This window comes from Ambystoma mexicanum, chromosome 6q (assembly GCF_040938575.1).
Source record: "Ambystoma mexicanum isolate Mex_15411 chromosome 6q, UKY_AmexF1_1, whole genome shotgun sequence".
Lineage (NCBI taxonomy): Eukaryota > Metazoa > Chordata > Amphibia > Caudata > Ambystomatidae > Ambystoma > Ambystoma mexicanum.
The window spans coordinates 1,301,515,338-1,301,532,137 of NC_090937.1; the positions used below are offsets into that span (position 1 = coordinate 1,301,515,338).

At 45.9% G+C, this 16,800-nt stretch overlaps 1 protein-coding gene across 2 annotated transcripts in view; it reads right to left on the reverse strand.

The window, feature by feature from the left end:
- NCAPG (non-SMC condensin I complex subunit G) overlaps positions 1–16,800 on the reverse strand; it is an 859,779-nt gene that overhangs the window by 665,364 nt on the left and 177,615 nt on the right. For both annotated transcript variants that reach the window (XM_069631905.1, XM_069631906.1), the window contains exon 9: positions 3,531–3,671. In XM_069631905.1, the coding sequence (XP_069488006.1) occupies positions 3,531–3,671 (141 nt within the window). The remainder of the gene's footprint in view (positions 1–3,530; positions 3,672–16,800) is intronic.

Consider the following 16,800-nt stretch of genomic DNA (forward strand, 5'->3'; position numbering starts at 1 on the left):
GGAGCAGTCCCTACGGACGAGCCCTCCAACAATATTATTGGAAGACGTGCCTGAAGACGACACCCATTCAATGTCAGTGCTGAATTAATTTCTCACTTACTTATGGCAGTGAGAACAACCAGTGCAAGGTTTTAGAAAATCCCAGAGAGAACAATCATCTTGTATTGGTGGGTCAAGAGGTGGGAAATTATAGCGACTGAGTGAATCTCAGCCCTAATCATGGACGCGATGTACAAGAACATCCGCACAAAGGCATCCTATTTATAATATTTGGACTATTTAGGAGATAAAAAACATAGGTGTCATAGGCCACAATTGTATAAGAACATATCCTTAGTATAAGGATGGTGTAAAGTTAGACTTCTGGAACTCAATCCCTCATGAAAGTACAGATATAGAAAGATTGGAAAGACACTAGGGCTATGGATTCATTTGGAAATTATCATACTTTTGTTTTTTTTAATCGCACATTTTTATTGATTTTCTCATTACACAATACAAATAAAACATTGACTTCAGTGGGGTCCATCAACCGTAACATTCTAACAACTCTTGGGTCCAAGGTTTGGCAGCACACAGTAGTAGCAGTGTTACAAATCCACACATCTCTCTGCAGTTGTATAAAGCATATGGTATACAATTTCCAGTATCCCAATGAGCGTTCTCCCACTTTCCCCAGATCTTATCGGCTTTCCCAGGGTAGCCCTTGGCCACATATACCCGCCGCTCCATTACTATGCATGCGTCTACATCATTTAGCCATTGTACATGTTCCGAAGTTACATTAAACCCCCACAGTTTAGCGATGTTGCGTTTGATCAGTGCTGTGGAGGTTGAAGACATTAATTTATCATTGCGTGGCATTGCTCCCTCATCCTCTGCGCCCAACAGCATTAGCTTCGGATCTCTAGCCACAGTACAACCCAGTACCCTAGACAATGTATCGAACTAGGTGGAGCAAGAAATTAGGCATACAAACCACAATAAAAGAAGTAAGGAAAAACAAAACGAATTTGGATTAGTAGGTGCTAGTGCCGCAAGCAAGATGGAGGGGCTCCGGCGTAGTGCGACTCCATTCACTGATAGAGGGTCATGTTAATTAATTATAAATATGTGTTTTTGTAACATCTTCCCGTTTATATGTATAATTAATTAACATGACCCTCTATGTGTGGTTTTTATGCCTAATTTCTTGCTCCACCTAGTTCGATTAGCATATACCATACCATGATTATGATTCGATTCAGCTTCATCATATCTGTGTTATGAGTCTTATTGTTATTTGGATTCCCACTATTCATATTATTGCTGCATATTTACTGGCACTTCTGCCTTTTTCTCTTCTCTATATCCCTGTTTGGACCTACCATACTACGTGCTCTCCTTTTGTACGGTTCACTTTTATGTCAAGTTTTGGGTTCATTTACCATTACTCTCTGGGTTTCCTCTCCTAAGAAGGCACCCATCTACGATTTATCAACGCAATTGTTTTGCTTATGGTAAGCTTTGTTAACTAGTCATAATTTGACCTTTTACTGGATCCTAGCCCCTTCTTGTTCGAAACTTCTTTTTCTCTCTTAAGTGCCAACAACTTTTGGCAAACTACCAGATTTTTCCAAGATATTTATTTCACTGATTGGTAGGTGACTGATACTTGCTATGCATGACTGGTGGCTCCGGTGTTGTCGTGCACTGCCTAAGGGGATCTTCTTTCTTTTGTTGACCTACACCCTGCGTGATGTACACCTTAAATGTGATCACCAACCTTGTATTACATTTACAGACTTAATAGCTTTAAATGCTGAGACTCATTGCATATTTCTTGCTTTGTTTTATTATATGCAACTGCCTCCGCCTCGCTTGTCCCACTCTCCAACCCTGGTTCATGTTATGCCAACAACTTTTGCATTTTTTAATGTAATGTGCTAATTTTGTCTTATATCAATCACCATTTTCTGCTTTGTGATGATGCTGTTAATGTTCATATCCAACTCGGGTGTGACATTTCGGAATTTGGTTTTGCTTGTCATATCATGATACATTAATTATTCAGCCTTGAGAACGACTTGTGTGTTGAAACACATGTCGGCTGTTTCCTGCCACAATTAAAGCATCAACAATATTACTAGTGTGCTTTATTGTTGTAATGTCTAGCGCATCTCCACCTCATCCTCCTCTTTACTAGTTTACAATACCAACCAGGGTGGACTGGTTGGCGTTGGTGGTAATGCTGCTGACATTTAAGTCTTCAGATTGAATTTCTAATCCAATCAGTGATCACTAGCGCACAGACCCTTACTTGCGAACCCACAGTTTTGTTAGAGCATATTAATGTGCGAACAGTCCAACAGTATGTGGAAGAAAGTGCCCTCCTCTTGGCTACAGCGTAGGCATTTAGGGTTGTGTTTTTTCCCCATCGATAGAGTGCTACCCTTGGAAGGTAAATTCTATGTAGAATTTTGAGCTCGGTGAGGCGAAGCCTGGCTTATATGGCTGTCTCTCTTGGGTACATTAGGATTGTTATCCAGTCTTCTGGCAGGATCTCTCCCACATCCCTTTCCCACTTGGGTTGCAGACTCACTAAGTTAGGCGTAGCAAAGGAGGTAAGAGCATTATACAGAGAGGTGATTTTGCCATCTATTCGGTCTAAGACTAGTTTCTTCGCTATGGGAGTGCAGTCTAACATGTTACTCAGATCAGGGAGGTGACGCTGTAGAGCATGCCTTAGCTGCGTGTGTCGGTACCAGTCAGTAACAGGGAGGTTAAATTTACCAACCAGTTCATCAAAGGGTACGATTCCCCCCCCTTCCATGATCACATCACCAACTTTTGTTATCCCCACTGCTATCCAGCTCTGCCATTTCGGAGGTTTATCCTACCCAGAAATGTTTGTTTGCCCACAGTGGTTGCACAGGGGTGATTTTCCCTTCCCAGTTTATGTGCTTGTCTGCCTCTGCCCAGATTATCGTCCATTGGGACGACATCGTTTTGGGGGTGTTAGTTTTCCGATATAGGGACTCCAATGGGGTTATTGTCCGCCCCTCCCCCCTTGAGATATCGGGTTTAATGTGGGGTAGTGTTGGATCTCCATGTAGCATGTTTATTACTGCCATTTGGTTTGTCCAATAGTATGTCTGTAGGCGTGGCAGCCCAATGCCTCCCTCCCAAATGGACCGCTGCAGGGTGTTGAGTGCTAGCCTCGGGTGTCCATAGTTCCATAGGAGTTTCCTAAGGTTTCTGTCAATCCTGTGAAATTCACATGTGGGGATGTGTAGTGGGGCATTTTGAAGGATGTACAGGGAATGATCATACTTGGCATCGGCCCCAGTATATGTGGTTGTGTGTTTTTATTTTTTAATGGGGCTGGGGATTGCTGAGAAATGGTAAACATTGAATTTCGACTATGGATAATAAGCTGTTGAAGCCATGTTGTGTTTACAGAATCTTTGTCATTTACCTCTGCTGTTATGTTGAATTCGCAATAAAACAGAATGGGAAAATAAAAATGTTTTAGTGAACAGGAAACATACCTTCCTCCCTCTTCATTGGTATCCAAACAGCGTATAATATGAATGAGCTGCTGACCAATGAATTCTTTGGTCATTGAGTCTTCAATGAGGGTAAAATCAGCCTTTTCCGCCTCTGTTAGTATAGGCAGGTTCCGAAGATAACTGAAACAGGAAGAATATATAGTAATGTCTTTTTACATTACAATGTCTCTCCCAATTGGGGCAGGATACTTGTACAAAGAATACCTTAAAACATATTGGTTTGCCCGAGGACATATGGATAAAGCCACAAGGAAGAACAGTCATGCAGAACATGAGTCTCCCTAGAAACCCAATACAGTAATGAGTGCCAGTAGGACTTGGAAGTTACCGCTGTATTATCTGCCCTCTACAGACTTATCAACATTACTGATCAGCTATTTCATTGACTAAAATCAAGTGTGGGCTTTAGAACACAAATAATTTAGAACTGTTCAGAACTTAACATTTAATTAACATTAAGAGCCTGGGTGAACACCTGTTTTTTTAAAAGCCCCATAGCCCCCCCACCCTCCCATTCATTCATTCATTCATTCCAGAGGACCATACGTCCACTACTGCAGTTCCCTGGGCCTGACATTTGTTGGTGAAACCAGAGACTGGGCATCCTGTCAACCGTTTAAAATCCCATTTAATTACTCTTAGTTCCATGGTAAGTTAGTGCCCTCAAACTAATTTCACAATCAAGTAGCCCTCAAACTAAATGCACAATCAAGTAAATCCTTTTGTTATGATATATATGATATATGGCATTTGTAACGCGCCTATACACAAGTGTGTCAAGGCACAACGAGGCAAGGAAGGGGGAACAGAGGGAGAACAGACAACGATCTTACTAGGCCAAGTCACATTGACATTGCGCAAGTGTAGGGGACAGGACAAGAGCCAGGGGAGGGGGCAGTGCTGTATATGGGATCAAAACAATAACAGGAAGTGCAGACAGCAGGTGTCCAAAAGTGCAGGTAGGGGGACTGTAGTATTACAGATACAGACCCGAGTTCAAGGGTTGCAGGGAGGCACTGTGAGTGTGCAACTGGGTGGGTAGGGACCTAGGCCCGAAATCAAGAGAGTAGCTAGGCGACCAGTGCAGTATCAGACAGCAGGGGAGAGGAAGAGAGAAGGCAGAAGCAAAGAGGGAGGTCTTGAGGTGCTTCTGGAACCGGAGATGGTGCTCCTCGAGTTTGAGATGCAGGGAGGCTGTTCCAGAGAGAGGCGCCAGCCAAAGAAAGATCCACCACCAACTCATTGCTTGGAGAAGCGACTGACCCCAAGTTCCAATTTTGTATGCAGTGCACATACTACTTCAACAACTTTAATCCCTAATTGGAGAATATAAGGTAAGCAATCTAATGTGATGGTTTCATGCATGTGTGTGCTATAGTACATGTTAGGAGTTTTACACACGTTTTTGTCTGTGACAGAACTTGAAAAAGCCCACTTAGGTGAACAGGGTTACACATGATTGGGCCTGAACACCAGCAAAGTTTGGTAGAATGGCGAGCAGCCAGGCATATTCTAAGAAGGGAGGAGAGCTGTAGCGAGGTATAAAGACCTCAGAGCATACACTTAGTTCATGACAACACAAATGCACTTTGGAGTTATATAACAAATAGGTATTTATTATATATACACCAAGGCAGAAGTGAAAATTCACAAGTCAAGTACTTTTAAAATATTAAGTTAATGTAAGATCACTTTGGATTATTCTTGGATAATAAACCACAGTTATAGCACTGGTAGAAAAGAGAATCACTTAGTAAACCATCTGAAACATAGTTGCAAGCTGTTCCAACCCTTTATAACTTTCAATAACTAGGGGGGGATTGCGGGGGGTGGCTGCATAGCCATGAGCTAGGACTTGGATCCTCTGTGCTCCTGCGGTCCGAAATCGATCAGACAACAAAAAGGCATAAAAATGCTGGCAGTTACTATCGCACTCGGAACCAAAGCAATATGAACATATGGAGCGCACACTAAGAGGGATCGAGTGTGCAATCTATGAAAACGGAACAAAGCAAAGTGCGGACCCGGACAAAGGATGCTAAAGATGGCGCCCACTCAACACTAGGACAAAGGCTCAATGGCATTGAGTGGCTGGGGAGACACGGAACGGACATTCGACTGCAAATAGAGAAGAGACACGAGTTGCGGGCGGTGAAGAGTCTTATATGAAGACACATTGTAACTGCTGAAGAGGCTGCGGTAGCAAGAAGAACAGGACACTGCCGTGAAACACTGTTGCCCGCAGCCGAACGAGGCATGCAAGCCAGCTGACCGAAGCAAGTCGGGGCTTCAGGATAGAGCAAGCGGTTGCGCGAGCAGCAACAGCCAGGATGCACCGTACCTAATACGCAGGATAAGCACCCACAACGGAGGGGACCTGAGACGCACGATTAACATAGGCAGCAGAACAACACGCATCGGAAGAGGCGGCGGAAGCCAAATAATATAACAGCTGAGTGGGCAGAGTGCAAGCAGGCACGGGACCAAAACGCAAGGAAAACAGCGTGTGGAAGCTGCACTCTAGCATTAAGGTCATGCGAATTTAGGTGGACAGATCTAGAAAATGGCGACGGTCACGGAGCAGATCAAAAGGCACATCTTAGACGGGCCAGCAAAAAGAACTGAGACCCTGCGCCCTAGTGGCAAAGGATTACTACACAGCGACCCACAACAAAGGACTGCGCAGGTGGGATGCAGAGCAGCAACGGTGGAATGGAGAGACAGAAGAAGCAGCAAAGAACGAACCAGAGGCACAAAGGGGCACTAAGCTGGGACTGCATCACAGGCGCTGACGAGGCAGAGGAACAAAAAAGAATAACTACATCCCTCTGTGCACCAGGACTAACATGCTATGTCTAGCCCTCAGCCTTGGTTTGGTTGTTTATTTATAGGGCGCCAGAAAACCCTTGGGTAGCTGGGCGCACAGAGTAACAAGAATACTTTGAACTTGGTTACAGTGTTATCACATGTTGGTATTATAGGTTATATACAGTAATTACATTATATACAATCTTTACTTTACATATAGGTACATATTATAAACAGGAGATGCATTATGTACGTTTTACATAAGAGTGGAGAGGTGCGTATGGTATCAGTACACAATACACAAGGTCTCAAGTTTCAAAGGTCATTGCGACGGAGCCAGGTGCAGGAATGGTGCCTGAAGCTGTTGTAGGACTGATCCTGTCTTAGTTCAACTGGTAGGGCATTCCAGTACTGAGCTGCTTGCACGGGGAAGCTATTGCCTCCTGTTTTTTTAGTTGGAATCTTGGGGTTTGGAGGCAGAAAGAGTTGGCCGTTCTGGTTGGTCATGAAGAGGTTTTATTATTATTCTGACACTGAGGTATGGAGGGGCAGCATTGTTCAGGCATTTGAATGTTAGTGTGACAAGTTTGAAGGTGATCCTATCGTTGATTTTTAGCCAATTGTAGTTTCTGCACACATGTGAAATGTGCTCTCTGACTGGGAGGTTCAAGGCCGTTCTGAGCGCGTTGCTTTGCAAGGTTTGCAGTTTATTGATGTATTTGTTAGCGCCTGCATAAAGTGCGTTGCAGTAATCCAGTTTTGAGAGGATCAGTGCATTGGCTAGGATAATGTAGCTAGCTGTTGAGAGGAAGGGTCTGCATGCTTTAATGAGGTTGCCAGTGTAGGCAGTGGATGAGGCCAGGGAGGTCACTTGTTTCTTTAAGGACAAGTTGGAGTCCAAGTAGAAACCAAGGGTCTTCACCTCTTTGGCGACAGGGATTATGTTGCCGTCGATATGGAAGGAACTGTAGTTGGAATCACATTTTTTTAAGTTGTTAGGTGAGCCTAGAATGAGGATCTTTTTCGTCATTCAGGCAGAGGCCATGGGTTGCCATCCATGCCTGAATGAGGGTGTACATTTTACTTACTAAAGCTGTATCCGTAGCGAAATTGCCCAAAAGGGGATTGAGGATCTGGGTGTCTGCAAAATTTGTGTAGGTGACACCCAGTCTGTCCAATTTGTCGAATAGAGGTTTAGTAAAGATATTTGTACATCGCTGGCGAGACACACGAGCCCTGAGGGACTCCACATGTTGTCTGGATAGGGTCTGCAGAGTCTAAGGTGGAGAAGACTTGCATACTTCTATTGTCTAGAAAGGATTGAACCCAGGCTATAGCTTCACTTGAGAAGTGGGCGGCTGACGCTAAGTGTTTGCAAAGTACTGCGTGGTCCACTAGGTCAAAGACCGCCGACAGGTCAAGGAGGAGTAGCACAGCTGTGTTTCCTTTGTCGTTAAGCTCGTCAATTTGGGCTTTCAGATCTGTAAGTGCGGTCTCAGTGCCGTGCTGAGGTCTGAAGCCAGATTGACGAGTGCCAAGGAGTTGGTTAGTCTCCAGGTATTTTTGAATTTGGAAATAGGCCACTCTTGTCGATTATCTTCAGGGGGAAGGGGACCGTGGTGATGGGCCTATAGTTAGTGGGGACGGAGGGGTCCAGGGTTTGGGTTTTTTTAGCAGGGGGAGAACCCAGGACTCTTTTAAACTGCTTGGGACTGTGCTAGATGAGAAGGAGGCATTGATAAGTTTGGTGACGAATGGGGCTAGGTCTCTGGCGGCATTCTTGATTATCTGGGCCGGGCAGTAATCACCTTTGCAGTTTGAGGGTTTTAGTGAGGCAATGATTTTTTCAGTTTCAGGAGTAGAGACTTTAGCGAATTTGAAAGGTGTTAAGCTAAGATTGGGAGTAGTCGTGGGTGTGGGCGTACTGGGAGTTTCGCCGATAGGGAGCGAGGCTTTTTTTTAGGGTAATTTTGGATTGTAGTGTTTTCACTTTATTTGCGAGGGCGTTTTGGATATTGGTACACCATTGCTTGTCTTTGGGTACGTTGTCAGGTGGTGGTATAGGAGATTCAAGTTCTCGCAGGATTGCAAATAATTCCTTTGTATTGGAGCACGCGTTAGAGATTCTGTCATTATAGATGTCTTTTTTAGCTTGAATGATTGTTTTCTTGTAGTTGGTAGCGCATTGTTTGTGTCGCCATACAGTTTCAAGCTTCCTTTTTTCCAATCTCAGTTCTTTTAGATGGGGGGTGAATCAAGTATTGAGGTGGGATTGTGGTTTACTTTTACAATTCTTCAGTGGGGCGACGGTGTCCATGGCTATGGCCATGGTGTTGTATATTCTGACCATGGTATCTGGGGCAGAATCTGTGGGCAGGGCATTGATGGTTGGTAGGAGTAGGGGTAAGATATTGTCAGGTGTGATATTTTTTCTGGATCTAGTGGGCACCGATGGTGCCATTATTTATTCAATCCTGAGCATCTTGTTGAATGTTAGGTAAAAGTTAATGAGGAAGTGGTCAGTCCACGGCTGGGGTGTAATTTCCGTTATGGTAGTAGGGCAGTTGGAGGTGGCTACCCAGTCTAATATTCTCCCTTTGTCGTGGGTGGTGGTGAGAACTTTTTGGGTGAGTCCGTGTCACTCAAGCATGGTGGCAATAGCTTGCGCTAGTTTGTCATCTGGGTCATTAAGACCTAGGTTAAGATCACCAAGGATCATTGCCTGGGATGACTTTTTTGTGTTGCTCGCGAAGAGACTGGATAATTCCTCTACGAATAGGCCTAGGGGGCCTGGTGGCCTATAAATGAGATAGCTTGTTAGGGTTTGGCATGGGGATATTGGTAATTTAGCGGTCAGGAGTTTGCAGGATTTTAGGGTGGGCGGTGGTGTTAATCTTACATTCAGGTTGAATTTGGAGATGATGGCTAAACCGCCGTCTCTGGTGTTCTGGTGGTCTAGTCTGAGTAGTTGATACTCCTTGGGTATAGCTAGGGAGAGGGCTGGACCTGCTGCGTCATGTAGCCAGATTGCTGTGACTGCTAGGAGGCCAAGGTTACCTAGTGTAAGGAGGTTGGCTATTTAAGTGGCATGGGCCACGACTGATCTAGCATTGATCTGTGCTGTTATGGATGTTGTTTTAGCAAGACAGTTGATGTCAGAGGTAGCTAGGGTGGGTTCTTTCGTTATGGTGCTAGCAGGTAGTTGTGGTTTGGGATGCGTTAAGTTCCTAGTCTGGTTTTTGGGAATGGTGCGATGGTTCGAGTAGACATTGCTAGGTGCCTGCGGTTCGTAGAGAGTGGAAAGTCTAGCACAAAGCCTAGAGTTTCTATGGGTAGTAGGGCAGGGTACATATTTAGATTGGTCCATAGTTACTAGTATTAGTTGTAGGAGCAGCAGTGGGGCGTATGCTGATAGGGTCATGCTAATATGCATTCTGCTGACGTATAGGGTATTATAACATACTATAGCGTATAGCTGGGTAGGCTGAGAACACAGGGGCACAGGGGTTTTACGGTTGACAGGCTAAAGCAGCTAAAAAGCACAATACAGTGGCAGGCTAGATGCAACTATCAAGGCACGGTGTGATAACAGGCCAAAGCAGCTACAAAACACAATATAATGGCAGGCTAAATAACCTAGGAGAAACAGCGTGATGGGAGGCAGGATGCAGCTTGCAGTGGTAGTGCACTTTCAAATGACTAAATGTATGTGCATCAGTAGGGCAATACAGTAGCTAACAGTTGATACGGCATATGACTAGGTATAGGTAGCATGTGGCAGTCTTGGGAGCAGTGATCAGATCTGCAAGTGGTTTCACAGTTACACATTGTAGGTGTTCAGTGGACATATGTAAATTACCTCTCTGAAGTAGAGAGCAGCGTCGGAGCACCAAAGTGGTCTGTTGTGCTTCAAGTGTGAGGTCCAGGCTCTGGGTGGGTTCAGGTGCCAGGGGGGCAAGGGCAAGTAGGGTGGTGGGCAGCACCAGTGGTGATGGGGCTAAGTGTTCTGGGGCAGCCTGCAGCTCGGTCAGCTCAGCCTTTCCACAGTGCCTTCCCACAGAGGCCGGCTCACGCCTATCGGGCAACCTGATTGGCCTCTTAGCTGGAGAGGGAGCCAATCGGGGCTTGTAGATGCTCTTTCCAAGGGGTGAGGAGGTGGAAGCACTCAAGGCGGCCATCTTGGAATGGCAAAGAGCCTCGCGCTTCAGACAAAGGGCAAATGGCAACTGGTGGCTGCAGAGGGGGCCAGCACCTTTCTGTGGCAGGGAAAAAGGTGCAATCTTGCAGCATTCGTGACGCGGATATTAAATAAATAAATCCGCCGATTTTCTTGAAATTTTTTCAATCGTTCATACTAGGCTGGGGGCGGCTGCATAAAAGGGGCCTCTTTTACCTGCATGTGTCGGCAGGTAGAGGGTGCTGAGAGGCTGATCCTGGAGGTGGCCCAGATCTCCTGCTCTGGGGAAGGTGAACAGCAACTTGCGCCCACTTTGGGCATATGATAACAAGGTCCACTGGGCTTCTGGGACAAACCCACACCAGGAGGCTACCGAGGATTGCGCTGGTGGGTGTGCAGCTCACGTGGCACATAGCTGCTTGCTGAGTGCTCAAGTACTGAATGACTGTTCGAGCAACATAGACCCACGATACGGCAGGAAGCCACACATTACCGGGAGAGGTCTGTGACAACCACCCCAACCACTAGTGGAGGAGCCACAGGGTTGGGACACCACCTTGAAATTGTGACTCAGAAGAAGGGTGACGGAAGCGAAGAAGTAACCCATCACTAGTGGCCAGGGTAGCAGGACTACGAGGGTGGAAATGGCGTCCAAAGTGGGTAAATCTAAGAGGAAACAACCAACGTTGGAGGACTTTGCCAAAGCATCTCCGACCACGGCAGTGGTGAGACCCAAGAAGCAAGATACACAAGGAGAAGTGACCCCGTAACGAAATGACCAACACATTCTGGATGCCATAGCAGAGCTGAAGACATCATGAGCATGTAAAATTGACACAGCCATTGCGAATTAAAAACCTCTCTGGAACAAAAAATAGACTTAGCGTGGATGTAAATCTCCTACGGAAAGATGTTAGGAAGCTGGCAGAGAGCATGCGAGTGCTGGAAAAGGATGTGAAAGTCAACACAGACACCTGTACTGCAAACGCCAAGGAGGTCTCAGTGGTGCGCAAGCTGGAAAACAGAGCCGAGGAGGCAGAAGGGCGGGCACGCAGAAATAACATTTGCATCATAGGTCTTCCGGAGGGGGAAGAGCACTCGGACCCGACTGATTATGTCAAGACTATGCTGCTACAAGAGATAGATGGGGGCGCACTCACCCATGGATTCGCCGTGGAAAGGGTGCATAGGGCCTTGACCAAATGCCCGCAACCGGGGGACCCCCCCAGACCACTCATTGCCAAGATATTGAACTATAAAGACAGGAAGAAGATACTGGAACACTTCCGCAAAGGAGTGACGATAAGCAGAGTATCCATGACCATCATGGCGGACCCGGACTACACCTTTTTGGTGCAGAGACAGCAAATGAGCTATGTATCCATCAAAAGGAGACTGCGTAAGGCTGGATACAAATATATCCAGCTATATCCAGCAGAGATGAAAGAGATGCAAAACAACAAGGCATATTTCTTCGAAACCCCGGAGGAGGCGACAGCTTGGCTGAACGCACGAACGGCCTGGCAGGAGCAGATGACCAGACAGAGAGCAAACCAGATAAGTGAACTTGGGGTATCTCCGGTAACGCTGTAAACAGAGTATGGGGGGAGAGGGGTTATACTCAGCAATGACATTGATTTTGGACTAGAATATGAGAAATATTATGGGGCCGTGGGGCAGGTGGGGAGTTGCAAGGGATAGCTGGGTAGGGAGGCCGGTGGAGGGGGGGGGGGTCGTCGGGTGAGGGGTTATGGAGGGCGAGCCTACAAGCACATGCCACATAAGAAAATGAGGAGGGGGGGGCGGAGTGGGAAACGGATAAAATGGGTGACCCGAGAATAGCGACCTGAAATGTGAGGGGATTGAATAATTATATTAAGCGGAATAAGGTCATGATGTAACTGAAGAGGCAGAAAATAGATATTGCGTTACTACAGGAAACTCACCTGAACACAGAGAAGCAAGCAGTGGTAGCGAGGAAATGGAAAGGCATAACCCTGGGAGCGACGTACTCGGCGTATGCCAGACGAGTTATTACGTGGATACCGCCACAGGTATCGTTCAAGCTAGTGCAGTCTACTGTATATAAAGATGGGAGGATGGTGCCAATAAAAAGGGATGGTAGAAAATAAGGAAGTGAATATCATGAATGTTTATGCTCCGAACCAAGATACCACTGTCTATTTTAAGAATGTATATGCCAAGATAAGCCCATACATGGATGGCACAGTTATATGGGAGAGGGGACTTAACTGTACCTTGGACCCAAAGATAGATGGGTCAGATGAGAATATTGGTTCCGGCCCCGGTGGCGAAGGCCCTGAGCACCCTGTTAAATGACTTTAGAGGATGCATGGAGAATGCACCACCCACAGGAAAGAGGATACTCTCACTATTTCGTCCCTCAGAACCTGTACACCAGATTAGATTATTTATTCATAGGACCGGAGTTGGTGAAAGAAGTGATACAAGCAGACTACAAGCCTATAGTCCTCTCAGACTATGCACCACTGATGGTAACATGGCAGCACTTACCCTCCCGCCCCCGGCGAGAATTCCGACAGAGACTTAGAGCCGAGGTGCTGAAAGATACAGCGTTCAGGAAAGATCTGAGAAAAGACAAAGGAGTACTTCGAACAGAATAGCGGCAGTGTAGATTCGCCTGGGACACTGGGAGGCATTTAAGGTGGTGGCGAGGGGAGCAGCGATATCTAAATCACAAGGGTTACAAAGCAGCATAATACGAGACCTATGCAATGCGGAGAAGAAGTTAGAAACAGAAATGCAGGAGGGCACGGGATCCCCGGGGGTGACCGAGACTATAAATCACTTGCAACAGGAACGTAGGGACCACTGGGTAGGCTTAGTAACTTAAACAAAAAAAAAATATGTGGAGAGACAGCACGCGGAAGGAGACAAGCCAGGCAGGTTATTGGCCTGGCTATAGAACAGTGAGACCCCCAGACAAGCAATTAGGGCAATGCAAGGGACAGATGGGCAGATGTGGGATACCCAGGAGGGAGTAAACCATTGTTTCAGTGAATACTACAAGAGACTGTATTCAGAACCAGTGAGGGGGAGGACATGGATGCACATGAAGCATTAACAGATCACTTTGCCCAAGCTTGAGACAGCAGACTGAGATAACCTAGAGGCCCCAATATTGTTAGAGGAACTAAAACAAGTGATCAAGATGCTAGTTGTCAATAAGGCCCCGGTCCCCAGTCCCCAGTCTGAATGTATGCCGGGCTGGAACCACTTTGAACTGAGTGGCTGGGGGTCCTGGAAGGACAGCCACCCCCAGGTGATCGAGAGGTCCATAGGACTGAATTAATGGGTTTCTGCATAAAAGGCAAGACTTTTGGGACAGAAGGCCAAGTCAACCACTGGAACTGAAGCTCAGAAAAAGACAGCGACCAGAGAAGCCTGCAGCACCTCCAGTAACCGCAGAAGCACTGCTGCTGTCCTGACCCCGTTTTTTGAATAGACAGGGAAGCTCTGTCAAGGACGACTTCCTCCTCTGGACTGGTGGGCATAAACAGTTCAAGACACTCCTAAATTTCAGCCATCCCCCGATATCCTGCGACCTTAAATGGCTGTAGAATCCCAATACCCAGGGTACCTCAACCACCTTGAAGTGCATTGCCTTGCCATTGACAGTCCCTCACTGCAACTTCGGTGGTATCCGTGTGGGCCTCCAGAAGCATGAATCCCCGCCTCAGAGTCCCCTCACCAGAGTGAAGGACCGAGAAAAGAAGATGATTCCGAACGGCAGTGATCGTTAGCTCCTGGTGCTGAGAAAAAGGTGCCAAAACCACGAACCGTTGCAGAAGTAAGAAGAATACTTTGCTGGCGAGTCCCTCTCTCGCCTACTGCCGCAGGAACCCATCCAGGATACCCCTGTCCAACACCAAGACCAAGGACTAGGATACCGGGTTTGCAACCGTGCATCCAGAAGGCGTCCAGCTGCATCATCATCTTCACTCTCAAGGTACTGTGGGGCTCTTGGCAATCTTACCTTAAGCCATTTGTGTTGCTCCTTTGCTTTTGGAGCACTATTTCTACTGTTTGGGTGTTCACCCATTTGCAGTCACCCAGGCCTAACAACTTGTGCCCTACTTGAGGGCTTCTCCTAAGATCCTGTGCTTTCTACAAAGACCAACTGTCTTGGGAAGGATGTAAGCACACTTATAAAACACCCCACACTCCCAGGTTCAAACTTTGCGCTATAGCCATGAACTCATGCCAGAGAGACAAGTAAAGCATACAAACTTAGCCTGTATTTAACAATAAGCAGACAAAACACATCAATTTTAGCAAAATGAGAATAAAACTCCAAATTATAAATAACAGCTATTTAGAACAGTCTCATTTCACGTTCCTTTTAGCCAACATTTAGGACCCTGCTCAGCTTAACGGCCGGCGCTCTCAACTCAGGATGGCACCCTTATGGTCAGAAACTGCACTTCCTGCACCTTCTTGCTCCGGTCAGCCCTTAAGTGAGAACATGGCAAGCAAGGACTGCCGCTTTGGGCAGATGAAAGCCGGGCAACTGCACACGCTTGATACAAGCCAACAGGAGAGTCCTTCCCTATCAACGTATGGGCCAATTTTTATAAAGTAGGCCTGACAATTAGAGTGACGCAATCTCCCAAATCCTTCCTGCAGTGCAAAACATCCACTCAGTATTGCTCCAAGTCACTCCCGCCTCTTCGAACTCTGAGTACAGCTGTAAAATCTCTAGTATGTCTCATATTGGAACTGCCCGGATCAAGCTGTTTTTCTCGTGCAAATGAGTGCTTGTTTACCAAGGATGGCAGGGCCACTGTTGCGAAAGAAAAATGTTTCAGGGGAAGCTGAATACATGCATTGCAATTAACCCCCAGTGAGCAAGCTCTACATGCCATGCATTCTGCTAGTTAGTGTCATAGTATTACAAGACTGGACTAGGCACTATAATGCTTTTATACTGCAGGTCTGCAAGCACTCAATACATTCCTATATTAGCTACTAAACTCTGTCCTGCCTTTGCAAGCTATGTACCTTTGTACAATGTAGTCAGCTCAGCAGGTTTTGAACCTGCGCATCATTATTTAACATCAAGTAACTTGTTTAATGCCTGTACTAAGAAGATTTGCATCAGAACTGTTAGTTTCCTTTTTGCTTTGGTATTGTTGGTTCCCCCTACAGTAAATCTTCTAACCCTCTTGACTTTGGCATTGCTTGTTTTCACTCCAAGAACCTGAACTGAAGAACTCCTTTCTAGTTAGGGAAATTACTGCCTAAACCTTGCAATAGTTGCAACAGTACTGCTTACCTGTGATCAGTGCTCCAGGTAAGATTTTGAGGTGGGAGTATTTTACGCATGCTTTTTCAAATTAGAGAGTAAATGCAGTATCAAGAGAGTAAAATTAGTTTTCTCCTCTGACAGAGTAAAACGCATCAAACACATACTATCGAATAGTATATTTTAAAGCACAATATGCAGAGAGGTGATGGAAGTCTTTCTTGAAAGTAACAGCTTTAAAGTTTTACTGCGTTTGTTCCAAGTACTTTTTTCTGAACAAACAGTAAAACTATCACCGCCAGTTTCGGGGAAAGGCTTCCCTCACCTCTCTGCCTAACAAAATGCAAGTGCGCAAATTCAGGGGTGCACCTAGGCTAAAATGTAGGTGGGGGCTACCCCTTCGAAGTTTGGGAGAGGCACTAACTTCGGAGACGGTGGAGGAGTGGCAAACTTACTTGTGTAGGGGGCATCCAACTTCATTACTCATTGAATCGGAGTACAGGGGAGGGGGGGGGGTGAGTTGTAAGAGTACTTACCTGAAATCCCTAAGCCCCTTTTAAAATTTTGAAACTTTCAGAAACGTATACACTACAAGAAGGATCCTAAGGGGGCATGCCAAGACCCTAACATTGGAATACTACATTGTTTAACATTTCTTTAACTCTGCCACTTTTTGCCCAGGAGACTGGGAACTTTTCTGTTGCTTGGAACCAAAAGAAATGTTTTACTTTAGGAAGAAATTATCCCTGCACAGTTGGTTTATGTTATTAGTGTTAGTAGGGATTTTGTGACACAACAGGCACAGTTTGAACATTCTGACAGTTTCATTAATTTTCTCAGAGGCAGGGAAACCTGCTCTTAGGTTTAGTATCAGAGAGGCCTTTTACCAACCCTTTTTCCTATAATAAAAGTGTATGACCACAAACATATCACTATTGTGTCGGAGTCTTATTCTGACCCCTCACAGACCCTGTACG